We start from the raw sequence: 27537 nt of genomic DNA on the forward strand, positions 1-27537 counted from the left end.
CGTCAAGCATCTAGGTGACAGCTGTCACCGTTTCAAATTTTCTTTCAATAATGTCGATGTCGTCCGCGAAGCAGACAACGAAGTGTTCGCCCGAGATCTTCTTCTCCATGATCTTCCAACATGCAGATCATGTTGCAAGAATGCCGGCGCAGCAAGCTAGGTGGGCGGATCAAGTGCGCATCGACTTGGCGAGCGTAGGGCAGAACCGAGGATGGAGATGCGGCCACGAATCGAGTGTTGTGGCATGAAATTGTTGATTCAGTGTTATATGTTTAGATGTTCGCTAAAAAAAATAATGAAGGCAGGAAAATAATTGTATGGTTCCTTATTATTATTAAACGCCTTTGGATACACAATGTATTTTTCAAACATCAAAAGATGAAAAAACTAGCATTTCAGCAAACAATTTTTACATACAAAGTTTCGTTTGGATTTGCCCTTTGATTTTGGTGAGATTTACACAGCCACACTGCAATGCTCTGAAGAGCAGCCTATTTCTAAAAGAAATGAAGGTTATAGCTATAAATCCGCTGTGGCAAAGAAACGCTAATACACTTGTCGATGCTTCTACAAAGCTGGCAAAACCCCAATTTTCAAAGTTGTTTTAGCTGAAAAACAAAGTCAACCATTCATCTGATTCATCTATACTATCTGATACTATCTATACAATATCGAATAGCTATGAACACACACAAAAATAAAAACAGTTCTTTTTCATGTTTTGACCCTAAGTAGTTGTCAAAAAACCTTAATTTTTGCTTTAAAACTCGAGTTTTTCATCTTCATCAAAACGTGCGCAATTTTAGTTTTCAACATAAGTTTTTCTGACCGGTAATTCATTTTTGTCTATATTTAACTTTCCCTATGCAAGTTTATTTCCATCTGTCTTTAACCCCCTTAAATTCACTTCTATCACTGTAGATACTTAAAATAAGTAAAGGACAGCTTCTTGATATCATACAAATCGCTCCCTGCCAATCCCCGTGGAGATATCTGGCTCAAACTCTTTAAGGTCTATGGAACCGACGACACTTGTAATGATCAAAACAATTGAGAATGTGTATTTTTTGCGTGGAATTTTTAAATTTAAACCACTGTGTGGCGGCCTCTAATCGCCGCTACAGTAAAAACTTTTGTTGGTTTATGGGATAATTCAGCTGAAAAAAAAATAGCTGTATGTGATTCAAGACAATGGAGAAATGATGATGGCAGAAAATTGGTAAGCTTATTGTTAGATCCATTGGGGACCTGATTATTAAAAGAAGGGTAAAATTCTGATTAGAATTATAGCCTAATTAACTTCAATGAAAGCCTTAAAGGTATCCTGCTTGCAAAAAAAAAGTTGTTCCATATGAAAATATTAGTGACTATCTCCTCCAACGATAATTTCAAAGAACTGCCTAATTAAGAAAGAAGTGCAAATTTCTGATGATGCTTGCAACTATGACGTGAATAATCACTGTAACAACAAAATTAAATGGCTTGTTTCACGACGTGAATATTGTAATTTTTGGTCAAACTTTCGTTGCATGGAATTAATTGAAGATAATCTTTTTCAATATTTTATTTCAAAATTTGTCTGATCATGCGAAAATGTCACCAAAATTTCACATTTCCACTTCAGTTTGCAAAAAACTGCTATTTTTGAGTATATTACAATTAATCCTGTTTTGGGCAATTTTTTGATGTATATTTAGTGTGTATTTTTGGGCAAACTTAAGTTTACGGCATATAAGTGTATATAAGTAAAAAAAAAATAAGACAATTTTATTATACATTTCCAGATATGAACTTCATTACTACAATATTTTAAAATTTGAAACACGAAACAGCCAACATCAATTAGCTAACACTTACTGCATGTCCCCCGGAATATGTCGGCAGTCCATCCGGCCCAATTGAAATTCCTTGCGAGTACGATATCGATACGTCTCTGTCGCCTGGCAGATTATACGTTTGACTGCCACCGAAAGATGCCGATCCGGAGAGGCCATCTGGTCCAAAAGTGAACCCTTGCGATGCGGCATTGGCTGCAGATGCCCCAAATGACCCAAGCGGACCGCCACTTTCGAATGACTGAGCTTGTGCATTTGCTGCGCTGCTGCCGAATCCATTAGGGCCAAATCCTTGGCTGAACGCATTGGCATTCGCATTGGCACTAGAGAAATCGTATCCTCTGTCGAAAATTGAATTTGTTTCATTAGCATTTTGAATGATTTTCGATTCGACTATAAAAATGCAATTACCCATAGTTTTGGTTGAAAGAGTTTGCGTTGGTGTTTGCTCCAGAGAATCCATAACTGCGATTTTCCAAAAATAAACTTGCGTTAAATCTGTGCAAATTAATTAGTAACTACTCAGAAAACACTTACCCAGAATCATAATTAGCTGCTTGAGCCTCCGCAAGTGCTTCTGCTCCTTCAGATCCCGTTCTTGTGCCAACGTTGGCAAACGCATTGGTAAAGTCAAGTCTGATACGCAGACGTATGAGCAATTAGAATGAAATGAGTTTTTTATGCTTCATTAAGCTTACCCAAATTGACGTTTATGTCTGATCAAAGAGATAAACTTCCAATCAGTGCCAATCGCTGGCTGATCTGGATCTATTCCTAGAAGCAGCACGTTGCTAATCGGTGAGGCTACAGATAAATTTAGTTTTAGTTTGGCACATGCTTGGAATGCTTACTAAACATTTGCATATATACCTGATAATTGCAAAATTGGGTTGAAAAGTGCAATAATAACGATAACAAATTTTAAGGCTTTCATATTTAGGCTGCAACGTGTCACCACAATAACCATCGAATATAGACTGCTCTTTCGTCGATTGGACAATCAATCATCATAAGACAAAAAAAACCGCTTGTTTATTCACCGAAATTTGCATATTTGGGTTTGATGTACATGTAATTACCCACAAGCATGAATCAAAAGCCGGCCCTGGATTTTAATTACACAGTTGCTTTCATAGTGCTCCGCTATAAATAGCTAATATAACGAAAATACTGACTAAACGGTCGAGGATTGCGTGGAAGTGGAAAGTTAAGACAAGGCAGCTGGGGTCTCCAACGCTATGTAAAGCATTTCACAACTGAATTTGCTAAAATAAGGTATTTTATGTATCGTTCGTAAGCTGATATATCATCTATTCATCCACATTGAACTCCGACGCGTGTTGTGATGTACTCGCATGCTTACTCCGACAATCACCAACACACTTGAGGCTTTGTCGTTTGGTTGATATTGTTTTTCATATCGTCATTCCACTGTTCACAACAAAATTTATTCCATCCATCGCGTAATATATGGTCTGAATGATGTCTGAAAGTGAAAACGACGTTTTCTGCTATGTTTGTGAAAAAGCAGAGAAGGATTCGCAGCGATTGATCGAATGTTCGTACTGTGGCAAATGTGCTCATTTTCGATGCAAGAAACTTTACGGAAGTGCAGTTGCAAGCGCAAAAAGCAAACCGTTTTTCTGCTCGGTTGAGTGCTGCGAGATGTGTCTACGAGGAAGCAAACAGACGGCAACAAACGACGATATCATCCGTGAGCTGCAACTGCTTGGGAAGGCTGTGAATGAGGTGAAACAGGACTCGGATAAGTTTCGTGCTGTGCTAGAGAAATCACAGCAACAGATCTCCGAAATCGTCGCTACTAGCAAGCAAATAGAGAGGTCCCAAGATTTTCTGGCTGAGCAGTTTGACCATCTACAAGCGGATTTCAAATCGTTCAAGGAAGAAGTAGGGGAGGTGAAGGCCGAAAACTCAAAAATCCGGATGGAGCTGAAGGCGTGGCAAGAGACGTGCGGTGAACTAGCTGGAACCGTGGATCGCCTAGAAGTTGATCTGGATAGAGTCAACAGAGCAGCCAAAGTTAAAAACGCTGTGCTGCTAGGCCTACCAATGATTGAAAATGAAAACACCGTTAAATTAGCATCAAAGGTGTGCGAGCTGCTGAAGTGTGGATTCAACTCTGCTACTGCGATCGTTTCTGCTAGGCGTATCATTGGTAAGCAACAAACAAACGGTGTTTCTCCAATCCTAGTTTCATTCAATTCAGAACAAGAGAAAGAAGAACTATTCCAGCGTAAACGTGCCCATGGAACTGTGCTGACATCCAACATATGCGCGGCTTACAACGGTTCTACACGGACGGTCACTATTCGAGATGAATTGACGGTTTATGGAAGAGAGCTACTACAGGAAGCTAAAAGCTTGCAGGAAACACTGAAGATCAAGTACATCTGGCCAGGAAGAGACGGGAAGATACTATTGAAAAGGCAGGACGGTTCGAAAATAGAGAAGATCACCAGCAAACTCCAACTGGCAAGTCTACAGCCCACAAACCTCAAAAGAGTGCTCAACGTGTCTGGCACATCACCACCTTTGATCCCGCAGCCAAAACGTTAACATGTCTAATTTGTAATTTTCTTATTCTTTGTATTTGTTTAAACTGATCTTAATAAATGTGATTAATTATTATTTTGATTCTATTGCCCAACTAAATAAAAACTTCAACAGTAGTCTTGTAGTTAATTTTCAACTGAAAGTATTGCAACTTAATATAAGAGGAATGAATAATATCAACAAGTTTGACTGGCTTAAAGAAACACTAGAACTGTATTCGGGAGTAATTGATGTTATAGTAATTGGCGAAACGTGGGTGAAATCGGATCGACAGCAGTTGTACAACATCGACGGATACCAGAGTATTTTCTCGTGTAGGCCTGATTCCCAGGGTGGAGGTTTAGCAGTGTTTGTTCGATCAGTAATTTCATTCGATGAGATAGCTAATGAACATGCCAATGGATTTCATCACGTGCACTTACGCCTTGACATAGGAGAATCACCGTTCCATATACATGCAATATACCGGCCTCCATCGTTTGACTTGTCATCATTCTTTTCGAACTTGGGATAAGAGGGCTGGCAAACAAATTGTTCGAGAGCTATCTGACTGGAAGAAAGCAATATGTGTCTGTAAACGGAGCATTCAGTAGCGAACGTGATGTGACGGTAGGAGTTCCCCAAGGCAGCAATGTAGGCCCTCTTCTGTTTCTACTGTATATTAATGACTTGGCAAAACTGAAATTACACGGAAACCCTAGAATGTTTGCCGATGACACGTCCCTATCGTATCAGAATGCAAATCCAGATTTGATCATTGAACATATGAAAGAAGATTTGACCGTTCTGCACCACTTTTTTGCTGAAAACATGTTGTCACTGAATCTCTTAAAAACGAAATTTATGCTGTTTCATTCACCTCGCCTCAAAATTCCTCGACATGCGGATTTGGTAGTAAATACGACTGTAGTTGACAAAGTCCAATCTTTCAAGTATCTCGGCCTCACCTTTGATTCGAAACTACAGTGGAACGAGCATATTTCGTCACTACAGCGAGAATTAAGTGCCACGTGTGGTGTAATGTGGAAAGTATCTAAATTTATGCCCCAGAAAGAATTGTTGGCAATGTACCATGCATTTGTTCAATCGAAACTCCAATATCTGGTATCAGTCTGGGGAGCTGCAACTAAAACTGCAATCAGAGCACTACAATCAACACAAAACCGCTGCTTGAAAATTCTTTACCAACGACCTTTGCTGTTTTCAACTCTAAGATTGTTCAAGGAAGCTGCCGACGCGATTCTACCCATTGCTGCACTTCGTGAGAAAGAAGGACTAGTTAAAATGCATAATATTTTAACCAATCCCCGCACTTTGCATAATCGACAATTGCAACACACATCTACCCGATACCCACTCAGAAGCCAGGCAGTCTTGGTAATTGGCCGTCCAAAAACGGAAGCTGGGAAAAAATCCTTCGCATACTTTGGATACAACCGTTACAATGCTCTACCTCCTCATATGAAAGCTGAAAGAAATATGGAGCGTTTCAAAAAAATGGTTCTGTGTCTGATAAGAAGCAAAATTGCAACGTACGTAGACTAAGCATCAGATTGCTAGGTCAGGCAGAATCGCCAGTGTCACGTCCAGCTCCTTCACTTTTCAACGCCAACCACACTCCGCTGTTCCGTCAACGCCTGCGCCTGCTTGCTCGGTCAGGAAGAATCGCCAGTTACTTTTCCAGCTTCTCCACTTTTCAACGGCAATCACACCCCGCTGTTACGTCAACGCCTGCGCCTGGTCGCGGTCAAGAAGAATCGCCAGCTACTTTTCCAGCTCCTCCACTGTTCAACGGCAATCACACTCTGCTACTCCGTCAACATCTGCGCCTGGTGGTTCGGTCAGGAAGAATCACCAGTTCCTTTTTCCAGGTAATGATGACTGGTATATGTCTGGCCGAAGCCAGTGATGCTACGCTCGTTAAATTTGCTCGTAAATGGTTCCAGCTCCTCCACTTTTCAACGGCAATCACACCCCGCTGTTACGTCAACGCCTGCGCCTGGTCGCGGTCAAGAAGAATCGCCAGCTACTTTTCCAGCTCCTCCACTGTTCAACGGCAATCACACTCTGCTACTCCGTCAACATCTGCGCCTGGTGGTTCGGTCAGGAAGAATCACCAGTTCCTTTTTCCAGGTAATGATGACTGGTATATGTCTGGCCGAAGCCAGTGATGCTACGCTCGTTAAATTTGCTCGTAAATGGTTCCAGCTCCTCCACTTTTCAACGGCAATCACACCCGCTGTTACGTCAACGCCTGCGCCTGGTCGCGGTCAAGAAGAATCGCCAGCTACTTTTCCAGCTCCTCCACTGTTCAACGGCAATCACACTCTGCTACTCCGTCAACATCTGCGCTTGGTGGTTCGGTCAGGAAGAATCACCAATTCCTTTTTCCAGGTAATGATGACTGGTATATGTCTGGCCGAAGCCAGTGATGCTACGCTCGTTAAATTTGCTCGTAAATGGTTCCAGCTCCTCCACTTTTCAACGGCAATCACACCCCGCTGTTACGTCAACGCCTGCGCCTGGTTGCTTGGTCAGGAAGAATCGCCAGTTACTTTTCCAGATAATGAAGACTGCTTCTCCACTTTTCAACGGCAATCACACTCTGCTACTCCGTCAACATCTGCGCTTGGTGGTTCGGTCAGGAAGAATCACCAATTCCTTTTTCCAGGTAATGATGACTGGTATATGTCTGGCCGAAGCCAGTGATGCTACGCTCGTTAAATTTGCTCGTAAATGGTTCCAGCTCCTCCACTTTTCAACGGCAATCACACCCGCTGTTACGTCAACGCCTGCGCCTGGTCGCGGTCAAGAAGAATCGCCAGCTACTTTTCCAGCTCCTCCACTGTTCAACGGCAATCACACTCTGCTAATCCGTCAACATCTGCGCTTGGTGGTTCGGTCAGGAAGAATCACCAGTTCCTTTTTCCAGGTAATGATGACTGGTATATGTCTGGCCGAAGCCAGTGATGCTACGCTCGTTAAATTTGCTCGTAAATGGTTCCAGCTCCTCCACTTTTCAACGCTAACCACACTCTGCTGTTCCGTCAATGCCTGCGCCTGGTTTCTCGGTCAGGAAGAATCGCCAGTTACTTTTCCAGGTAATGAAGACTGGTATATGTCTGGCCGAAGCCAGTGATGCTACGCTCGTTAAATTTGCTCGTAAATGGTTCCAGCTCCTCCACTTTGCAACGCCAACCACACTCTGCTGTTCCGTCAACGCCTGCGCCTGGTTTCTCGGTCAGGAAGAATCGCCAGCTACTTTTCCAGCTCCATCACTCTACAACGGAAACTAGTTTGTCCTGCATCTTTACGCTACCGATGACCCTGAACATGCTGTCCCCACGCTACTTCAACAGTACTCAGCTGTTTCGTCAACATCTGCGCCTGGTGGCTCGGCCAGGAAGAATCACCAGTTCCTTTTTCCAGGTAATGATGACTGGTATATGTCTGGCCGAAGCCAGTGATACTGCGCCCATTAAAATTGTCTTCAAATGGTTCCAGCTCCATCACACGTCAACGCCAATCAGTTTGCCATGCACCTTTACACAAGCGATGACCCGTTCCTTGAGCATGACGCCCCACGCTGCTCCAAAAGAACTCCGGTGCTCCGTCAACAACAGCGCCTGGTTGCTCGGTCAGGAAGATTCGCCACTTACTTCTCCAGCTTTTCACTGCTTAACGCCAACCACACTTCACTGGTGCGTCAGCATCGGCGCCTGGTTGCTCGGTTAGGAAGAATCGCCAGAAGACCTTTCCTGCAGATATCACCGCTGATCATCAATCCTCGCCATGTGTTTTTCTCGTTGCTCGAATTGTTATTTTTTGAATTCAAATTATTTGTAGCCGTGTAAATTAGTAATTATTAATTTAGGAAGTTAATTAATTGAATTAGATTTACCGCACTCCCTTCAAAGAGAATTATTTCTCACTGGAAGTGCATGTTTATTGTAATGTTTTGATGAAAAGAAGAGAAGGTTTTATGCCTCTAGGAGAAGTGCTTCGAAAGGAACGCCACTCCTAGGGGCTTTTCCCTACTCCAATAAATAAATAAATAAAGAGGCCAAATGAATGAGCGAATAAACGTGAATCATACGACCCGCTCAGGGTACTTATGTAGTTTTTCTCAAATAGTGGCAAATACAATACCTACCTCATTGGCTCACGCAATTACCATGCGTATTGTAGAGTTCCATCTTCATCAGTCTTCGGTTGTACTTCTCCAGTTTGAGGTGCCCAGCTCTTCTGCGTGCGATCAAAGTATTTATAATCTTACACGAACTCGACAAAAGCTGCAGGGTTTTCTGATGAGTATTGCGATTGTTGGACGTTTTTTAAAGGCACTGAACTGGAGAGATAGTAGGCAAACGTTCCTGTTCTTCTTGTTTTAAGCTTTCTGCTAGTGCACCAAGCCAATATAAAAAAGTGCACTCTTGTTCGATACTTCCTTCACTAGATTAGTGCTTTTTAAGTTGTTCTGCAATCTTAAAAGTTGGCTTAATGCTGCACCAACCAAAGAGGTCAACTATTGTTGAAATCCCTGGCCGTATTAAATATAGTGCTGGCATATATGGATACAGTTGAGCACCAGAAATGGTGCGGACTTGTCGACGTGGCGGTCTGTAGTCCTAACTTTATAGGAACCATGAACTGGCGCGTTGAAGTATTCACTGAACCCCTGAGGCGCGAGCAGAACACGCTGGACCTAAAAGGTGAAGATCTAGTTGCTATGATATCACGAGCGTGTGATGCTTCCATGCCGAGAAAAACCCCTCCCAGAAAGGACAGGCCGCCGGTGTACTGGTGGTGCGAATCAATTGCAAATCCTCGAGCGATCTGCCTTATGGCTAGACGAGGATTGCAACGCGCACGCACAGAAGCACAAAGGGAAGAACGCGGTGCAGCATTCAGAGAGGCAAAGTTAGCTCCCAAAAAGAAAATCATGAGTCGAAAACCGACATGCTGTGATTGTCTGAGGCAGAGTGCCATCCGTAGGGTGACGGCTACAGAGTGGTAATGGCTAAAACCAAAGGATCCACGGCGCCTCCAGAGAAGTCACCCGAACTGCTGCGATCGATAATCGATGTACTCTTCCTACCTGACCCCCGGCGCCATATGCAGTAGATGAAGGAGAAGAAGTCGCGAGGATGATGAAGAAAGAAAGAGCTGGCAGAAGTCGTGAAATCATTCGCGTCAAATAAGGCATCGGGACCCTATGGTTTCCCGAATGTTGCCCTAAAAGTGGCAGTTAATGCGGATTCGGACATGTTCAGAACCGCGATGCAATGCTGCATCGATTAAGGAATCTTCCCGGATGTACGAAAGCGACAGAAATTGGTGCTTCTACCAAAGGCGGGGAAACCACCAAGTGACCCGTCGGCGTATAAACCTATCTGTTTGCTAGATACGACAGGCAAGTCATTGGAGAGGTTGATCCTCAACTGGCTAGTACTGTTTATGGAAGATGCAAACGGCCTGGCTGTCTTTAACCAGTTTGGATTCAGGAAAGGCAACTCTACTTTGAACGCTATCCAGTCGAAAGTTCAGCCATTTGAAGTGGCAATCGAGCATAAAAGGAGCGGTATCTGATACTGCGCAGTTGATACTCTGGATCTGAGAGAGAGGAGACAGCTGGCTTAGATCACGAGCTCCCAAAAGTCAAGGGAACCTGTCATCAACTGTCATTGAGAAACTACACATTTGAAGGGCAGAGTGTGAAAAACCGTCGAAATTCAAGTGAACCTAATTAAAATTTCTAAGTGTTTTCCGCTGCTTTCACATTGTAAAATATTGAATACCTATACAGTTGTGTGTTGGCAAACCGCTATTGATTTTTTTATGTCCATATCCTTTTGCATAATGAACAATAAAAAGTGATTATGATTTTGACCAAAATAAGTTCATTTGACCATTGTGCACAATCCAAGAATTAAAGAAAAAAGTCAAAGAAGGCAAGAAAACATCCCAACTGTCAGTGAACTGTCTTCTCTCTCTCTCTCTGTCTCTCTCTCTCTCTCTCTCAGCTCTGGATGTGAAGAGATCGGATCGTAGCAATCGTTGCCATTTTTGCATTCGTATATCGTATGGCAGAGGTAAGATTATATGCCCAGGGAACTCAAGGAAATTTCCATTACAAAAAGATCCTGGACCGACCGGGAATCGAACCCAGACACCTTCAGCATGGCTTTGCTTTGTAGCCGCGGACTCTAACCACTCGGCTAAGGAAGGCCCCTAGGAAACTAGAGTGCGTAAAGGTGATTTTCGCCGACGACAAAGTAATGCTCGCGATGGTTATCATCACGGGAAAACAAGACTGGAAAACCTCGAACGAATCTTCGTTCGATTAAAAAGCTGTCTGGTTGATTTCGGAGTCAACCTCTCCAGTAAATTACCAAAATAAAAAAATAAAAAATAAAACGACACGAAACGTGAGAATCGCTTTACATTTACCTTTCTAGATTTCTCCCAAAATAAGCAGTTCAAAAACTCTTGGACTGCAGTGTAATCATTTATTCAAAACGCATCTTCTTGGAATTCAAACTTCCTCACTTTTATTTCAATTCATTTCTTAACTTCTACTTTATCGACATTGCATGCTTCTGTTCATATTTACAATCTTAAACTCTAGGCCTATTCTACTACTGCATTCCCTTTTTACTCTAGCTACTCTCTTATTCTCTTCTGTGCGCTAAATTCATTTGTGTGCGGTGCAACGGATGGTGTTCATTGGGGGTGCAATTTATGTTGCCGACTACCGAAGCATGAACGGGACGAACGGTAGGGCCAGAATGAACGGTAGGGCCAGAATGAACGGTGTGGCCACGCTAGCGGTTTATCTCTGGCTAGGGGCGAAATTCACCATGCGCATGGGATAAAGAAAAAAAATGAGTACTCACGGTTTGAATTTACTTGCGTGGAAGCATCGGCGGTTGCTGCGGCACCTCACGTGGCCGACACGCGGATCTCCTCCGGACTTCGCTACTGCTACTCATTTATTAAATTGCCGTTATCAACGGCGCCTCGCACGGGATTCGTGGTCTTACTCGACGGGGTACAGCCGTCACATCGGTGGTCGTCACCAATGATGGCTCAGTCGGAAGCGTGCGTGACTCTCACGCAGGGATTACCGGTTCGAAACCGGTTCGGGACGCTCAACGGAACTTATATAAAAATTCAGTTTTGAAAGAATACCAGCAGAATCAATGCGCTGTGAAACAACTGATTGATGACACGGAAATATTCTGGGTTATGAATATCGGTCCGAAACCGACTCGCTTGCTGTTGCTGCCAAGGGCGCGGTTTGATGGTACGCTTGCCCTCTCGGGCCCACGTGTACCGCCGGGAAAACTCCGAAGCTGGACTGCGGAGTCGAAAACGGTCGCTGACGATTTTGTGTGGTGTGACCGGCCTTGCAGCCCAAATAGCCGTAGCGGTAAGCGCGCAGCTATTCAGCAAGACCAAGCTGAGGGTCGTGGGTTCGAATCCCACCGGTCGAGGATCTTTTCGGGTTGGAAATTTTCTCGACTTCCCAGGGCATAGAGTATCTTCGTACCTGCCACACGATATACGCAAGCAAAAATGGTCATTGGCATAGTAAGCTCTCAGTTAATAACTGTGGAAGTGCTCATAAGAACACTAAGCTGAGAAGCAGGCTCTGTCCCAGTGGGGACGTAACGCCAAAAAAGAAGAAGAAGACCGGCCTTGCAACTTGCCACAAATCCTGTCAACGGAAACATGCCGACACACGGTCTTAACGTATCATATACCGACGGACACCTTATAGCACCACGGAATTACCTTTCGCATTCAAGGTTCAACACTCGCACAATAACCGCCACAAAGCACTACCACAGCACTTAACTTTTGCCAAATTGGCTACTTGAGGAAAATAAAGGAAAAATCTAAATTAGTTACCTAAAGGTCTCTTCACGTTTAACTATAGTTCACCTAGAACTTCACACCACGGCGCGTTTAGAATACTAGGACCGCTCTCGCCTCTTCCACAGACCAGAACGAAGTGAAAGAGTTAAGTTCAGGGATCCTCAGATTAGGCGCGAGACTTTCAAATCTTCGTCGCCGGAAATTACGCGAAATCTACGAAGTAGAATTTCGCGAAGGCCTAAAATCACCTTCACGCATACTACTTTCTCTACCCGTCGGGAGAAAGCATTCAATTTCCCTAAGTGGGCACGATCATCCAACTCGCTGCCCACCCGAACGGTACTTGAACCCAGATCGATGCCCGTGCCTCGAACCGAGATCACAGTCTTCTGCAAAAGGATCGCTTGGCTGTCGATTTACGCTCAGAGCCAGAATCGAACAGGGAAATCATTCTACAAATGTTATGCGGAGTGGAGCAAATGAAAAAATGAACTCGAATTCAGTATTTCACTCAAAGTGAGTGGGTAATTCAATGATATAATTCAACATAAGGAAATTATTCTGTACAACTTAAACTAATATTCATTTTGATTCAATTATTCGTGGTACCGCCACATTCTTTTTCTTCGTAAAATATAAGAAAGACAGATTTTCAGTAGCATTTTGAATATTATATAGTGACCATTGGCGTAGCTAGGATTTTTTTCTGGAGGGGGCCTAGGGGGGGCCTAGCAAATACTTGTTTTTCAAAAGTACTGTCAACAGCAATGGACCAATGCACGAGTTCACTAATTTGACGTTTGAGCGGTGCCGAATTCACTTGTTGCCATGGTCACGTAAATAACACGGCACCGCTCAAACGTCAAATTAATGAACTCGTGCAAAGGTCCATAAGTAGGATTTTCACAAATTTCGTAATTTCAACGGATTTTTATTCATATATTATTTTGTTTCATTTCACGGCACATTAGTGATATTTGTTATTTTCAATTTTCACAACGGAAAAGATTCATTCTTTTTGTAATCCAGTCAAGATTTCTAGAAAAAAAACTTACAAGGAATATCCTTTGTGATTCTTCCACGAATTTCGCAAGTACTTAAACATGTGCTTTGAAGAGATTTCTCTGAGAATTCCTACGGAGATTTGTTCATGAATTGTTTTCGTAGTTTTCAGTGCTTTGTTAAAGAACTTATTTATTAATTTTCACTGAGTTTGTCCTGGGATTCCAACGGAAAATCACTTCCAGACTTCACCAGAAAATTTCTCGAACAATTTTTTTTTTTTCAAAAATTTCTACTCTTACATTCCTAGGAAGTTCCTAGCGGAATACGTTCAACTGTCCTTTCCCTCTTCCGCGAAAATACTCAAATTAGTTCATTTCTTAAAGAATTATATTATTGCTTCCCTAAGATGCTTCCGAAAAATTTACCAGAGATTCTTCCAAGTATTTTCCAGAGATTTTTTTCTTTACATTTTCTTTACCAAATGGGAATTTTCAAAGAAAGTTTTCATCAAAGTTACAGCTCCATCAAGTATTTCTTCGGGCTCTAGAAACAACTCAATTTTTTTTTTCAAATCGTAATCTCAGGATTCTTCTAGAAATAACATTTAAAAATGTTTCCGCTATCCATATTAAAATTTTTCAGTGATTGCTTTACAAACTCCTCCTACGAATCACTCCATAAAAAATAAACATACAAAAAAATTAAAGAACTTTTTTGGAATTTTTTTAAATAATAATTGCAGCTTAAAAATAATTCGCGAAAAATTACTAATTTTTGTTGACAATGTATTTCAGAGAAAAAATGTCCATGCAGGATTTACTACAAAAATTCTTGCTCTTTTTCCTTCGTCTTCTATATCAGAAAATGATTGGTGTTAAAATGGATGGAATTTCAACTGAACGTATTTGTTACTAAAATCTTACATAACATTTTGTATGAACTAGACAGTTTCATGATACTATGTTGAACATATTAATGTAGAGCCCATTTTCCTAACTTAAGAAATTCCAAGCAAACTGTTTTAAAGGGTGTATTATCGATTATTTTGTAGTAACGCGAAAATATTGCCGGTATTTTTTTAAGGACATTACGGAAGATATATTGTGGTAAAATTCGTAATGTAAGATTTTAATTAATTTAAATCTTTGGGTAGACTTTGCATTACTTTGAAAATTTTTTGAGGAATTCCTGATGGGCTTTGAGAAATCCAAAACCATACGTATAAGAATTCTGCATTTTTTAAACTATCATAATTTACCTTTTTATAGATTCTTTGAAATGTTGGTTTTTGTAGTATGGAAAGATTTTTGTACGAAGTTCCTTAAAGCGTCATGGGAAGGAAGGAGAAACAACAAATTGTTGAATCAGTTAAAACAATGGATGGGCAATGGTACAATGAAAATTAAGTTAAGGACTGTTCATATTATAAAGTGGACATCTTGTGCATGCAGTATCTTTTTAATTCATCAATGAAATTACAAGCGGTTTTCTGCACATCGTTCGAATAGTATTGTACAATGTTGCGATAATAAAAATTCTGCAAAATAATTAAATTTCACACGAATATGGCACAACGATTAGAACGGTCGATTTTTGGAGGTTATCAAAATTAATGATTGTTTGGAAAATTCGACTAGGGTCGGTGCTCTCTTAGTGAACAGTCCCCTATAGTCGCACTAGTGGCTTTTTACGGCCGTTTGGCTATAAATCTTTTCAAAACATTTTTTGACATGAAGGTCAGGAGCTATTTAGCTAAACACCATTGATACACAGCCGGATTTTGTTCAAAAAATGATCGAAATAATTAGTTTTGCTTAAAATTTGAGCTCCCTTGCGCCTATAGTAAACCTATTGTTCCTATAGTAGCACTACTGGGAGAAACTATTTTTTTATTATACGAAATAATTGATGAATTAAGAACTTTTTTACATCAAACGAAAGCTTTTGATCCACACTTTGCAGGAAAAATATAAAAGTTTTGTAAAAATACTGTTTTGATTTGTATTTTGTCAACGCCGTGAGCTAGTGCTACTATAGGAACAGAAATTAAAAATAGTGCTACTATAGGCACATGCATTCCTATAGTGGCACACGCGATAATAAATACAAATATTTGAGTTCTCGTAGTTTTCATATTTTTCCCACAAAACCAAGATAAAAAGCTCTCAGATGATGTAAATATAATGACGCTAGCGGTATTTTTCGATTTTATACGAATTTTTGTTCTTAGCTATGCGGCTATTGGTACATCGACCATATATATATATATATATATATAAATATATATATATGTATATATATATATAAATATATATATATATATATATATATATATATATATATATATATATATATATATATATATATATATATATATATATATATATATATATATATATATATATATATATATATATATATATATATATATATATATATATATATATATATATATATATATATATATATATATATATATATATATATATATATATATATATATATTTATATATATATATATATATATATATATATATATTTTTTTTTTCAAAAAAGGCTTGTTTTTGAAAGCATTATCAATCAGAAGCCTGATGGAAAAAATCAAGCTATTTTTGAAACAACAATTTTACAGATAGAATAAAAGCATTTTTCCCCTATATTTTTCAGAGAAAACAATTTAGAATTTGAAGGGAACTGATATGAGCAGAATTTTTTGATTAAAGGTATGTCCTGACGGAAGTCCTAATATAGTATTAATATGAAAAACAACTTACGCCTTCATAAAGTTACTTATCTTATCGATTTAATTTTCCACATATTATTTTTATAGTATGTTATTCTGAGATTGCCAATTGAAATATTTGTAGAAAACCATTTACCATTTGCTATAGATCGATAAATATGCGTACACGATTTTAAAAGTATGAGACTTTTTAGTAAAACTACCATAAACAGTAAAATTTATACTTAAGACTATGGTTTAACGCACGATTTAGCTCTCGTTTGTACAAATATAGTTTCTTTAGTAAGCCAAACTAGTTTTGAACACGCTTTCTACTTTTTTTCTTTTGCTGGGAGTGAAATGATTGTGTATCAGCAAATTTGGCCATAAATGGGTAAATCACTAAAGTTACTTAATGTCAGAGAATGGTGGAATATAATTGATTTTTTTAAAGGGAGTGGGATAGTAAATAATACAAACATACACTTTGTTCATAAACATTAGGATTTTTGTTTTGCGAATAATAATGTTAAACTTTGACGAACAGCTTTTCTTATGAGTTTTTGGAAAAACTATTTAGCTCATCAACCAAAAGCATTTTCTAAGATTTCATATATTCATAGCATTATAGAATAATAGTTGAACGATGCACAGAAAACCGATTTCGATTTTATCAATAAATTAAAAAGATATAGCATAAACAAAGTGACCTCTTTATAAAATGAACAGTCCTTATTATTTATAACCTGGAAAATTACAGGATAGCTGCAACCTCTCTAATGAATTTACAAATAAAACAAATTTCTCAAGAAGTTCCATCAGAACTACTTTGGAAATTGTCTTTGGAATCTATCCTTCTTTATGAATGAATGTCTTTATGAATATCTTATGAAATCCTCACTCCTTTCCCTGTTATTTCGCTACATGGTTCTCTACAGATTTCTTTACCGCTATGCTTATTTTGGAAGCAAAAATTTCTTGGAGTTTTTCGACTAATTTCCTCCGAAGATTCGCAGGCAAGAAACATTCCAAAAACAATTTTCTTTTTAATTCTTGAATAATCCGGAGACTTGAAGCAAAATTTCTAGAAAAGGAAAACATAAGAGAATTTTTGACGCAATTATTTTATGTATTTTAGAAATATTTCTCAAGGGCTTTTGATAAACTTCGTGAAATAATAAGTAATCATTTTTTGGGAAAACTATTTGAAGGAACAGAAGTATTTCTTATACAACTTTCAGCGAAATATCTCAGTATAAGATTTGATAGAATCAATTATTTTTAGAGGAATGCTGAACTTTCAAAAGATTAGGTAACATTTTTTTTTTGGTAAATCCGAGATTATATTCCGGAATCAGTTTTCTAATAAAAAGTAGACATAGAACGAATGTCCATCAGGAGGAAATTGCTTTGAAAGTATGAACAAGTCCCACAATATTACTCGACTAATTTTCAAGAGATTTTCAAAATTTCTGAAGCCACCTTTCAATATTTCTTCAAGAATGTCATCATACTAAAATTTCATAAAGAGTGTCGAAAAGTTTTTTGGAAAATTTTAGAAAACTTGCCCATGCCGAAATTTTTTGAAAGTCAAGCCTTATTTTTCGACAAAAATTCCCGCTATGTACTGTCTGAGAAATTTCTTTAGTAATTTTGTATATTTTTTCAATTTTTTTCGAACATAACCTTGAGCAGGGTATCCCTCAAAAACATGAAAAATTATAATGCAGTGAATATGCTGCTTTAAGCTGAAACAGCATTTATTTGGATTATTCAGAAAAAAAAACGAATTTTGGGAATCCAATTTCCCGGATATTGCCTTTTTTGTACCACGATATTTTTACAACGGAAATGTCGAAAAATTACGCTTATCGCAAACAACAAGAAGCTATTTCTAACAAAAAACCATTCAATCGACGGCCGGACGGTTAAGATTTCGGTTGTCGCGCGATTCACCGAAGTCAGAACCGCCACGCTGATGTTGTATAAGACAAGCGAGGTTTCATCACTATAGATGTTCAACATAAAATAACGTTACTATAGAAGAGATTTTTGTTAGTCATGTACATTGAATCAGAAGATTTCGCTTCATGTTAAATAGTTTTTGTTAAAATTTTCATTTTTATTATCATTAAAATTTTCTGGGGGGGCCTGGATGATTCTGGAGGGGGCCAGGCCCCCCTGGCCCCCCCTGTTCCTACGCCAATGATAGTGACAAAAAGTAGCCAAGATGTGCATTAGAGTGATACAAATTTTGAAATGTTTGCTCCCCTATGCTTAAACGATTTTGATTATGGTAAATAGCATCCTCCCAAAGTTTGAAGTGATTCGAAAGAAATTTAACTGTGCACACGCCATTTGAAGTTTATATGGAGATTACTATGGAAAATGCCAATCTTTTGTGTTGAGCCCTCTATCTCTTCGTCATGAATCATGACTCATGATATTTTATAGAAAAGTGAACAAATTCTTCTAATGTGAAATCCTCCCAGCTGTACATGTTAGTTTGTTACCTGTAGCTTTAAGAGTTGTATGGACTACTCAGTGCAAATTAGTGTGAATGTGCATAGACAAAACTTTTTCTATAGTAGTTGTGAAGATGTGCAGATTGTGCAGATCGTCCCCTTGTAGCAAAGATAACAAGCCGCAGGTCATTGTTGTTTGTAACAGCTAAAAAAATGTTGTAAATTTCATATTTAGAGCATCAAAATAAAGTGAAATGTCAACGACAAATCGCTTATTTTTCAATTGAATGCGCTTTAAATTTACACGATCATGTAACATTCAAGCATCTTTAGTTGAAAATTAAACGTGATGCTGTAACAATAGATGAATTTTATTTACTTTTAGTATACTTACTCTTCGGTTTGTATTCTTTGTATTCGCGACACCGATAGCTACCTTAATGAAAATCCGCAATCGGCTTTTGATGAGAGTTGAGATTATTTAATTTTCAGATTTGTGTTTTAAAATCTAATCCAGAACCAAATTTTCAATTAATTTTGAGTCACGGAAGTATTTAAAAAAATATATATAAAAATTTTGAAAGAAAAAAATAACCCTGACAACGTAACGAAAATTATTTTGATTTCTAGTGTGCCAATAGCGTATATTATGATACTCAACGCAAGATATACTGTGCCAAAACAACATAATAAATTGTAATTACGATTGATTGAAATGTATAGTATAATAAAGTAACAACAGAACTAAATGTAATTTTTACAATAAAATAAAGGTTGTAATACATATTTACAATACAAAACTCTGTTTTTTCACAACTAACTGAAGATCGCAATGTTACTTGTCTTTGAACTTTTGGTAACATATTTTAAGGCCAGTGAGATAATTTTTGTGCATAATTTTGTTTTTTGCCCTAGAAACGAATGTATTTATTTATTTATTGTAATTTTATTACTTTGTTGTGTAGCTCTATTGTAATTTTTATCCGGGTATCTTGACATTTAGTTTTGCGCAATCACCATAAACGTTATCTAGGCTATCATAGAGCACATCCTTTGCGTCACCGGGCTTATTGTTAGTTGGTGCATATGTATGTTGCTGATCAGGCTGTAATGGAAGAAACTGACCTACCATAGCAGTTTCCACAGTATAACTAACTACACAAAGTATGTCACGCTAAATTTCATTTTTTTTCATTCTCTTGTCGTAACATATTTTTGTACTGTAGGATGAAGAATCACTATATCTTGCTTTATTAACAAGAAATATTACAGATTTGTCTGATTTAGCGAAGTTATTAGCGAAAGAAAGATTCGATGAAGAGAAATCGCTCATGTCAGTTAGGCCTTGTTGAAGTAACAGCACAGATATTGACTGTTGAAAATGCAAATTTTGACTATTTAAGGCAACTTGCATGCAAGTTTGCCAGTTTGTATGGCAATTTGATTGTGTAATTTGCCACAGATTTCAAACTTCATGCGTGTAAAAATACTTATCCACAAGATTCATGACACTTTCAAAAGATTTCCAATTTATTTTTTCTTCAAAAAGATCGATTTATATATGAAAAACACTCATTCTATAATACCGAAAAAATTAGTAAAATTTAATTCTAATCGAAGATGGTCGAGTTCGGTGACTAACCAAATTAATATGTAATTCGTCTTAATCAACAATCATAATCATTCATCATTATTAATTATTGCAACATTAGAGCACACGCCTATGACCAGCGATTAAATCCCATCTCCTAGATAGTCACTTATAACGTAAAAGTGAAGAAGTAAAGTCGTTGGTCCCGAGATGAACAAGCCTAGGGCTAAAAATCTCGTTAATAAAGAGAACAAAATCAATTTGAATTCGTTAATCATTATTGCTCTGCAAAGTGGCTTATTGTAATTTACTGATTCCTAGTAACATACTATTTATGAATATATCGGTCAATCATCTAAATTTCTAGTTCAAATAATATCCATATCTTCCAGCACCTTTTGCATTCAGGTGATATAATGTGCGTACAGCTGGCCAGGGCCCTTTCACACCACTTCACATTTACCCCTACTGACTTTCTTCAACTAAGTCAGTAGTCTGAATTAACCACCTCTCGTTAAAAAATAGTACCTAGTAAGTGTTCGTGGGAAGCATACACTCAAGTCCCCGAAGCAGATTAATATGCACATTTGTTTGATTTGAGTCAGTCCAGTGCGAACGATTAATCTATTAGCAACTCAACTCTATCGCGAGGCCAGTACGTAGTTAATTGTGTTGAGTTCCTTTCATCATTGTGCTGAAAATTACAGCTGATAATGAACAGTTTAACTACGCAAATTGTGTTAGTGGTTTTGGTTTTTGGAGTTTTGACCGTTTATGGTCAAACCGATTCCAAACCTTACACACCATCCAATGGAACAGCTTTCGAAGAAGTGCTTGTCGAGACATCGCTCTATGTAAAAAGGCCAAGCAAGTTGCTACGACGTCAACAGCTGAGAGCACAAGAGAAAGGTGACTCCAGAGTGAAACGCGACATCAGGTCTGTAAAAACAGCATAAAATATGCGCGTTATGTAATGTACTTTGGGTTGCTTCCAGCCATTCGACTGATCACGCGAATTCGTATCTGAAATCAAATGCCCTGAACCCCGCTGCCGGACACCAGAAACAAACCAAAGACAACTTCATCCAATCATTTTTTGATAAAGGCTTCAATAATGGCGCTTCAAAAGCAGAGCAACGTGCTTTCTACAAACAAAAACCGGTAAATGTGTTCCGAAAAAACCGACTGTACATAAAATCGAACGTGAATCTCACATGAATCATTCCGTAGGTTGTAGCAGCGAAGAAGTCGACCGGTAATCAACTTGTATGAGCCTTGAACGCCTTGTGCTCCGGACGTGTCACTTCAAACGAAATGCAAATTTTCCTTCAAACACTGGAAGCCGCAGTCCGTTAATTCGTTGTTAGTTTTTACATACTGTTTTTCTTCTTATCTTTACATATAACTAATCGTTCAGACCGCGGTTATATGACTCAAATGAGCTCAACACTAATAAAACACTTAGAAAGAAGAGTATTGCGTGACTTTCAAAGCTAACAAACGGTTCAAGTATCCATGTTCCTAAATCCTGCTAATTTATGATTTCCAAGTATACGTAAAAAATATTCCGACAGTCAAGTGTTGTCTTTTTATTTTGTAGAATGAGACGAGATGAATGGCAAAATAATAGAGTTTGTGACAAATGTTGAATTGGCATTACACAGCTATCACTAAGTCGTCGTTTTCTGTAAGAAGTGTCTTCAGCATTTGTAAGCTGATAAGTAGGGACAATGGAAATTCGCGATTTCGCGGAAGCCGCGAAATCCACGAAATTTGGCCTTCGCCGCAAAATTTCGAAAATCCCGCGAAGTGCCACGAAATTTGTTAAATTTAAAGAATTTATATTACAATCCCAGTTAATTTAGGATGTTTGCTTATGAAAATGGGTAATTTATTTTTAATTCAAGGTTCCATCTAAAATCTTCTAATCGTTTAGATTCAAGTTGGATGGTTTTCTTGTTGTGTTTGAAATTTTACATTGGCAATATAATATTAAACTTATAATCTAAATTTGAAAAATGAAAAAACATGTAATGAAGTTCCGGTAAATTTACACATATAAAATAGTAGTTTACGGAACAAGTTGCAGAATGATGATTTTTACAGCACGAGTCGTAAATTTATCTTACGAGGCTTGCCGAATAAGATAATTACGACGAGTGCTGTAAAAATCTAGTTCTGCAACGAGTTACGTACAACATTTCATGCAATTTCGTAGAAGACCTCTTGAGGGTATCAGAAAATATATCGGAATGCATTCACCTTCATTTTGCAATTTCTGAAAAATTGTTGTGAAATGATTCATTACGCAACTCGAAACAGTTGCGTAATGAATCAGTACAGCACTGGTTTCAGTTGCGTAATGACTATTGCCGCACTGTATACTTCAGTGAAGAAAATTAAGCCGTTTCATGACAGATTGGCGTGATGATAAACAGCCTATTACGATGAGAAATGGCAAAAATATTTTAAATGTAAACATGCATTTTAAATATTAAATATGATCATATTTATGGAACCGCGACAAAGCCGCGAAATTTTGGTTTTATCGCCTGGGTCACCCGCGAAATTTCTAAAATTTTGCCGCGAATTTCCATTGTCTCTACTGATAAGCATGGTAAATACTAACTATTATGAAATTGAAATGACTTGGTCACCTGAGTTCAGTATAATGTTATCTTTGAACAACATATTTCCTGAATAATTATGCTAAACACTGATTATTAGCAGTTTCAACAAGTGATTCTGAATATGGGCCAGAAATTGATTGATTTCCATAATTATGGATCACATCCTAGCAAAGTAGATTTCTGTGATTTGCATCATCGGACTTCACTTCACATTAGCAGATAATATCCAAGGAAAAAACATTTTCGATATGAAAAGTAATAAATTGCACTTTGAAACAAACACAAATGGTGGAAAAGCTTTTTGTTGAGCGGAACCAGATCAAATTTTAGATACAGTTCACAAAAAAACTCCAACGAATAAAAATCCCAGCATCAACCATGGATCTTAACAATAAATGCAGGAAACAAGGACAATTCTTATGACAAAATGCTCACAGCGCTGTCAGATATTATTAATTGATCCATCCCCAATTAATTTTTTTTCTACGTATTCATAATAGGTTGTTTTACCCTTATTTTGCTGTTCTTCGCTATGAGATCCTACACATTACAGACTTATGTCATATTCCTGAAATACAAATAACCAGAGTTGAAAATTATTGATTTTGGCTCACTATGATATTTTTAAATTTGTGATCCTCTGTGAATATTGAAATATCCCGGGATTTCCCGGGGCAAGCTTCGATTCCGGGACAAGCAAAATAGCCTGGAAATGGACACTCTAATTTGGACGCTCTGGGCCAACAACAAATTATCTAGTTTAAATGAAAAAGCCAACTCAGTTCGTATATCATTTGGATTAGAGTGTTAATTTCCCGGCCATATCGCTTGGCTTTCTCACTTTAGGGTTATGAAAACGGCTTATGTTGTAAAGAAAAGTAAAAAAAAGTTTACTTACCTGGTCATTTAACATTTTCATGACAATGAAAACCCATTTATATTATCTTCACTTCCAAATGCTTTTCTATTCATCAAACAAAACTTAAATCTGAGAGAAAACGTCATTGTTTTTTTTTTTGCATTAAAATTAATTAGATTTCATCAATTTTTACATTCATCTCGAGAATCCCTTGTTTCCCGAGACGGAAAATTAGGCTTTTCTCTACTCGGTTGAGTAAAAAAAAAACTTTTATTTCCTTAAACCTAACTTAAAACTAACACATTATTCACTATTGGAAGTTAGATAGAAACTAAAGACAATGATCAAATGGTTCCTATGCTTTATATAGCTCAGAATGGAATGCAACTGTTTAGATTCTGGGTACTGCGTCTGGTCTCCACTGCTGGTCCGCTAATCAGTGTTTGGGTTTACTGACGAACTGCCGGCTTTCCTATTATTGACACAGGTGTTATGATTCCACATATGACTGCGCGCATGACTCCATTAATTAGCCATAACCAAGTGTCGGCTATCATCTGGTAGGTCTGGTCGTAACTCCTCCCCTCTTAAATCAACTTTGTCCGCAAAGTTGACTAAGCGTTTGGCTTACATTCCTGTACGGTGAAGGCATGTTGACAAAACTTTCGATTTCTCGTCTTCTGTCATCTGATAATTCATCCGATGACTCATTGCTTATTTCCTCGGGTGCCGTGGCTAACTCCTTCAGAGGTATCTCCTGTTTTGGCATTTCTAGGTTTATTCTGGTGAAAGAGAGTTTTGAAAAGTAAAGCATAACAATTATGATTATGATTATCATTGAGATTGTAGATAATCCAATTGATCCAAAGACGTTGAATTTCCATGATAATGAACGATTCTCCAAATGTATCTGTTCCAATTTATCACGATGTTCCAATGTTAGATTTCGTAAATACTCTGGTGGTGGTGCATCAATTATATTGATTTGGTGAACAAGCTGTCCTGTTGTCGGCATATACGCTCGTCCTGCTACTGAGATTTCAAAATTAGAGTAAAGTTCTCCGTTGATTCGTAAACTGCACTGCTCAAACTGAATTAAATATGTTCCGTTCAGTTTTTGATCTGAGTTACTACAATTCGAAGAAACTTCCACAACTGCGTTGTTTACCAGAATTGTTCCATCGTTAATTCTCTTGATGATTCCATTCGAGTAAATCCTCTCAAAGCTGCAATTTGAATGTTTACCTTTAATCAGTAAATCGATGCATTCCGATGTATATGTTAGTGGTAATGTTTCGCAAAGATAATATCCATCTTGCTCAATACAGGGTTGATTTGTTTCAAATATATGTGTTGTATTTCTCAAAATATAATTTTGTTGTAGAATGATCCGTTTTTCATTTTTTATAATAGAATCAATATAATCATATTCATAAATCTCTTTCGATAGCTGGGGAATTTTCAATATGTAGACTATATGCGTTGAGTTCAGTACTACCTGTGCTGTTGATCTGGTTAATAATTCTTCGAATGATGATAGGTAAATATCGTGTTGCTGTAATGATGTTGCGATATGGTTAAAGCTGTGAATTGACAACAACTTACTACTGGGAATTCCATGCTTAGCCAAGAGTATAGCATCCTCTAGTGTTTCCATCTGGTTTTGCAATAAATCTAAATTTGATAAAATTATCAATTGACTTATTTCAATCGAGTGGTTCTGCATTGCGTCATATTGTTTCCTTAAGAGTTCATTAGTAACGTCCGTTATTCCTTGCATCTGCGCATTTAGTGCTCTGTTGATCATAATCTGCTGATTATTGTTGTTGACAAGCGAATTAATTGATGAGTTTATAATTCGTAAATCCTCCGCATCCGGTGATCCTGCAATCCATTTCCATGTTGATCCTATTGCATCCCATCTCTTAAATCTTCTTATAAATGGTTTGATTTTCAAATAAGTTTCATAAAGTTTCTGATTCTTAATTTTGATAAGCTCCTGTAAACTATTGCAAATTTCTCTTTGTTGAACATCTTTGTTAATTTTCAATATAACTTCCTTTATATCATCTAAGTCTATAGGATGTATAATTCTAACAAAACCAATCTTAATCTTGGCTTCTCCTAAGGGTATTATTGCAAGTGGGCTATTTGAAAGATCATGGATATGCATAAGTGAATTAATAAATGTAAAATAAAATGTAATGGAAACAATAATAAATCTGAAACGAAAAGAATTCAAAGAAATTTCCTTAAATCGCATTTATGAATTTTTCTGTTGGAATTGTCAATAATATATGTATCATGGTTTTCTTTAACTAGTATTTTTCTATATCGACTCTTTTTCTTGGATAATTCATGCATCTTCTCATAAGCTACTGTTCCTGGATCAAATATTTGGTACTGATTATCTTGATTTATTTTTTCATCTGCCTTCCTAAATAAGTTCGTAATCCTTTCATTATTAAAATCCCTTTGTCTACCTCTTTGTTCAAACGTAAGATTTTGATCATTTTCTCCTAATAAAATATTGTGTGGTGTGTTTTTTATAAAAGAGTGTATACTATTATTATATTTATGAGCTGCCATTTGTATAAGTTCATTTACAGATAACTCTGGATTTTCAAGTTTAATACACCTAACAATTTCTCTAATTGTCGAATGGCATCTTTCTACTTGTCCATTCGTCTCGGATCGATGTATTGGTGTCTTATAAATTTCAATACCTAAATTCCTAATTCTTTGTTCAATTACATTGGAAACAAAAGTGCTTTCATTATCCATAATAATTTGTGATGGCACATCCCAATCAAATAATAACTGTATTAACACATCTTGTATATCCATAATAGATTTTGATTTAATCGATCTCATTTTAAGAAATTTGGAAAATTTATCTATTGAAGATATAAAAAGATTGTTCTGATCGTAAACAAAAATATCGATGTGAATAATTTCACATGGGTAATTTGGAATAGGGGTTTTTACGTAGATGTACTTTTGGGGATTTCTTTCATACTTTTCCGTTTTGCAAATTTCGCATGTCTTTACAAATTGTTGAACAATTTTATTCATTCTGGGGAAGTAAAAATTTTTCAACAACTGCAAAGCATTTTCCTTAGCATTTCGATGAGCAAATAAATGTATAATTTTGATTTCTTCCAATTGTCTTTCTTCATCACTTAGGTCAGTAACCTGTTTTTGAGAATATCTCACTTTAACATTTCTTGGATTAAAATGTTCCTTATAAATTTCCTGAATAATAGCCATTATAGGTTCGCTAGTATAAATACCATTCAATAAACCTGGGTTTAAATAATTTTTCATTTTTGATTTTAAAAATTCAATTGTAAAACGTTGTTCTGTGAAAATATGTCTTTTGTAACCTGGGAAAGGAACTTCTAACTGATAATTAGAGTTAGGTCCTATTTTGAAAATAAGTTGATTCCTAAAAACATTGATAGGTGATTCAGTTGATGGTATATAACAACTGTCATCATCATCTGCTGAATTCCTAGTGGGTGTCAAAGAATTATATTGAATTCTAGACAAAGCATCTGCTACAACATTGGATTTACCTGGTTTATAATACATTTCATAATCGTGTTCTTCTATATAAGCTTTCCATCGTTTAAGCTTCGCATTGTTATTTTTCGGGGAAATTGTAAAAGTTAATGGTAAATGGTCTGTATAAATTTTAACCTTAGCACCATAAATAAAATTTCTTAAAGAACCTAAGGCCCAAACTACTGCTAACATTTCTTTTTCATTTGTAGCGTAGTTTTCCTCAGTCTTCGACAAAGCTCTTGAAATAAATGTAATTGGTCTCTCACCATCATTAAATTGTTGCGACAGAACTGCTCCGATTGCTTTATCTGAAGCATCTGTTGTTAAAATGAAGGGTTTTTCAAAATCTGGGAATGCTAATACATCATTTGAAGTTAAAATTTCCTTTAATAATTCAAAAGATTTCCT

General features: G+C 37.4%; 2 protein-coding genes across 4 annotated transcripts; one reads left to right on the forward strand and one right to left on the reverse strand.

Annotated features, from left to right (window-relative positions):
- Positions 1-27192, reverse strand: LOC110676129. Of its 3 annotated transcripts, XM_021842787.1 has the most exons (5): positions 23602-27192; positions 2373-2639; positions 2247-2300; positions 1858-2176; positions 1-283 (listed from the first exon to the last, which is right to left on the reverse strand). In XM_021842787.1, exons 2-5 carry the CDS (start codon positions 2455-2457, stop codon positions 265-267), a joined length of 477 nt encoding a protein of 158 aa, XP_021698479.1. In that variant the 5' UTR covers positions 2458-2639; positions 23602-27192; the 3' UTR covers positions 1-264. The 3 variants fall into 3 exon arrangements, 1 of the variants encoding a protein (XP_021698479.1); XR_002500095.1 differs by lacking the exons at positions 1-283; positions 1858-2176; positions 2247-2300; positions 2373-2639 and adding an exon at positions 22680-23271 and having other exon boundaries at positions 23602-23691; positions 23863-27185; XR_002500094.1 differs by lacking the exons at positions 1-283; positions 1858-2176; positions 2247-2300; positions 2373-2639 and adding an exon at positions 22680-23271 and having other exon boundaries at positions 23602-27185.
- Positions 20333-21651, forward strand: LOC5569606. The gene is made up of 3 exons (XM_001652837.2): positions 20333-21010; positions 21069-21234; positions 21304-21651. Exons 1-3 carry the CDS (start codon positions 20787-20789, stop codon positions 21343-21345), a joined length of 432 nt encoding a protein of 143 aa, XP_001652887.1. The 5' UTR covers positions 20333-20786; the 3' UTR covers positions 21346-21651.
- Positions 27193-27537: the final 345 nt, after the last annotated feature.

This window comes from Aedes aegypti, chromosome 2 (assembly GCF_002204515.2).
Source record: "Aedes aegypti strain LVP_AGWG chromosome 2, AaegL5.0 Primary Assembly, whole genome shotgun sequence".
Classification (NCBI taxonomy): Eukaryota; Metazoa; Arthropoda; class Insecta; order Diptera; family Culicidae; genus Aedes; species Aedes aegypti.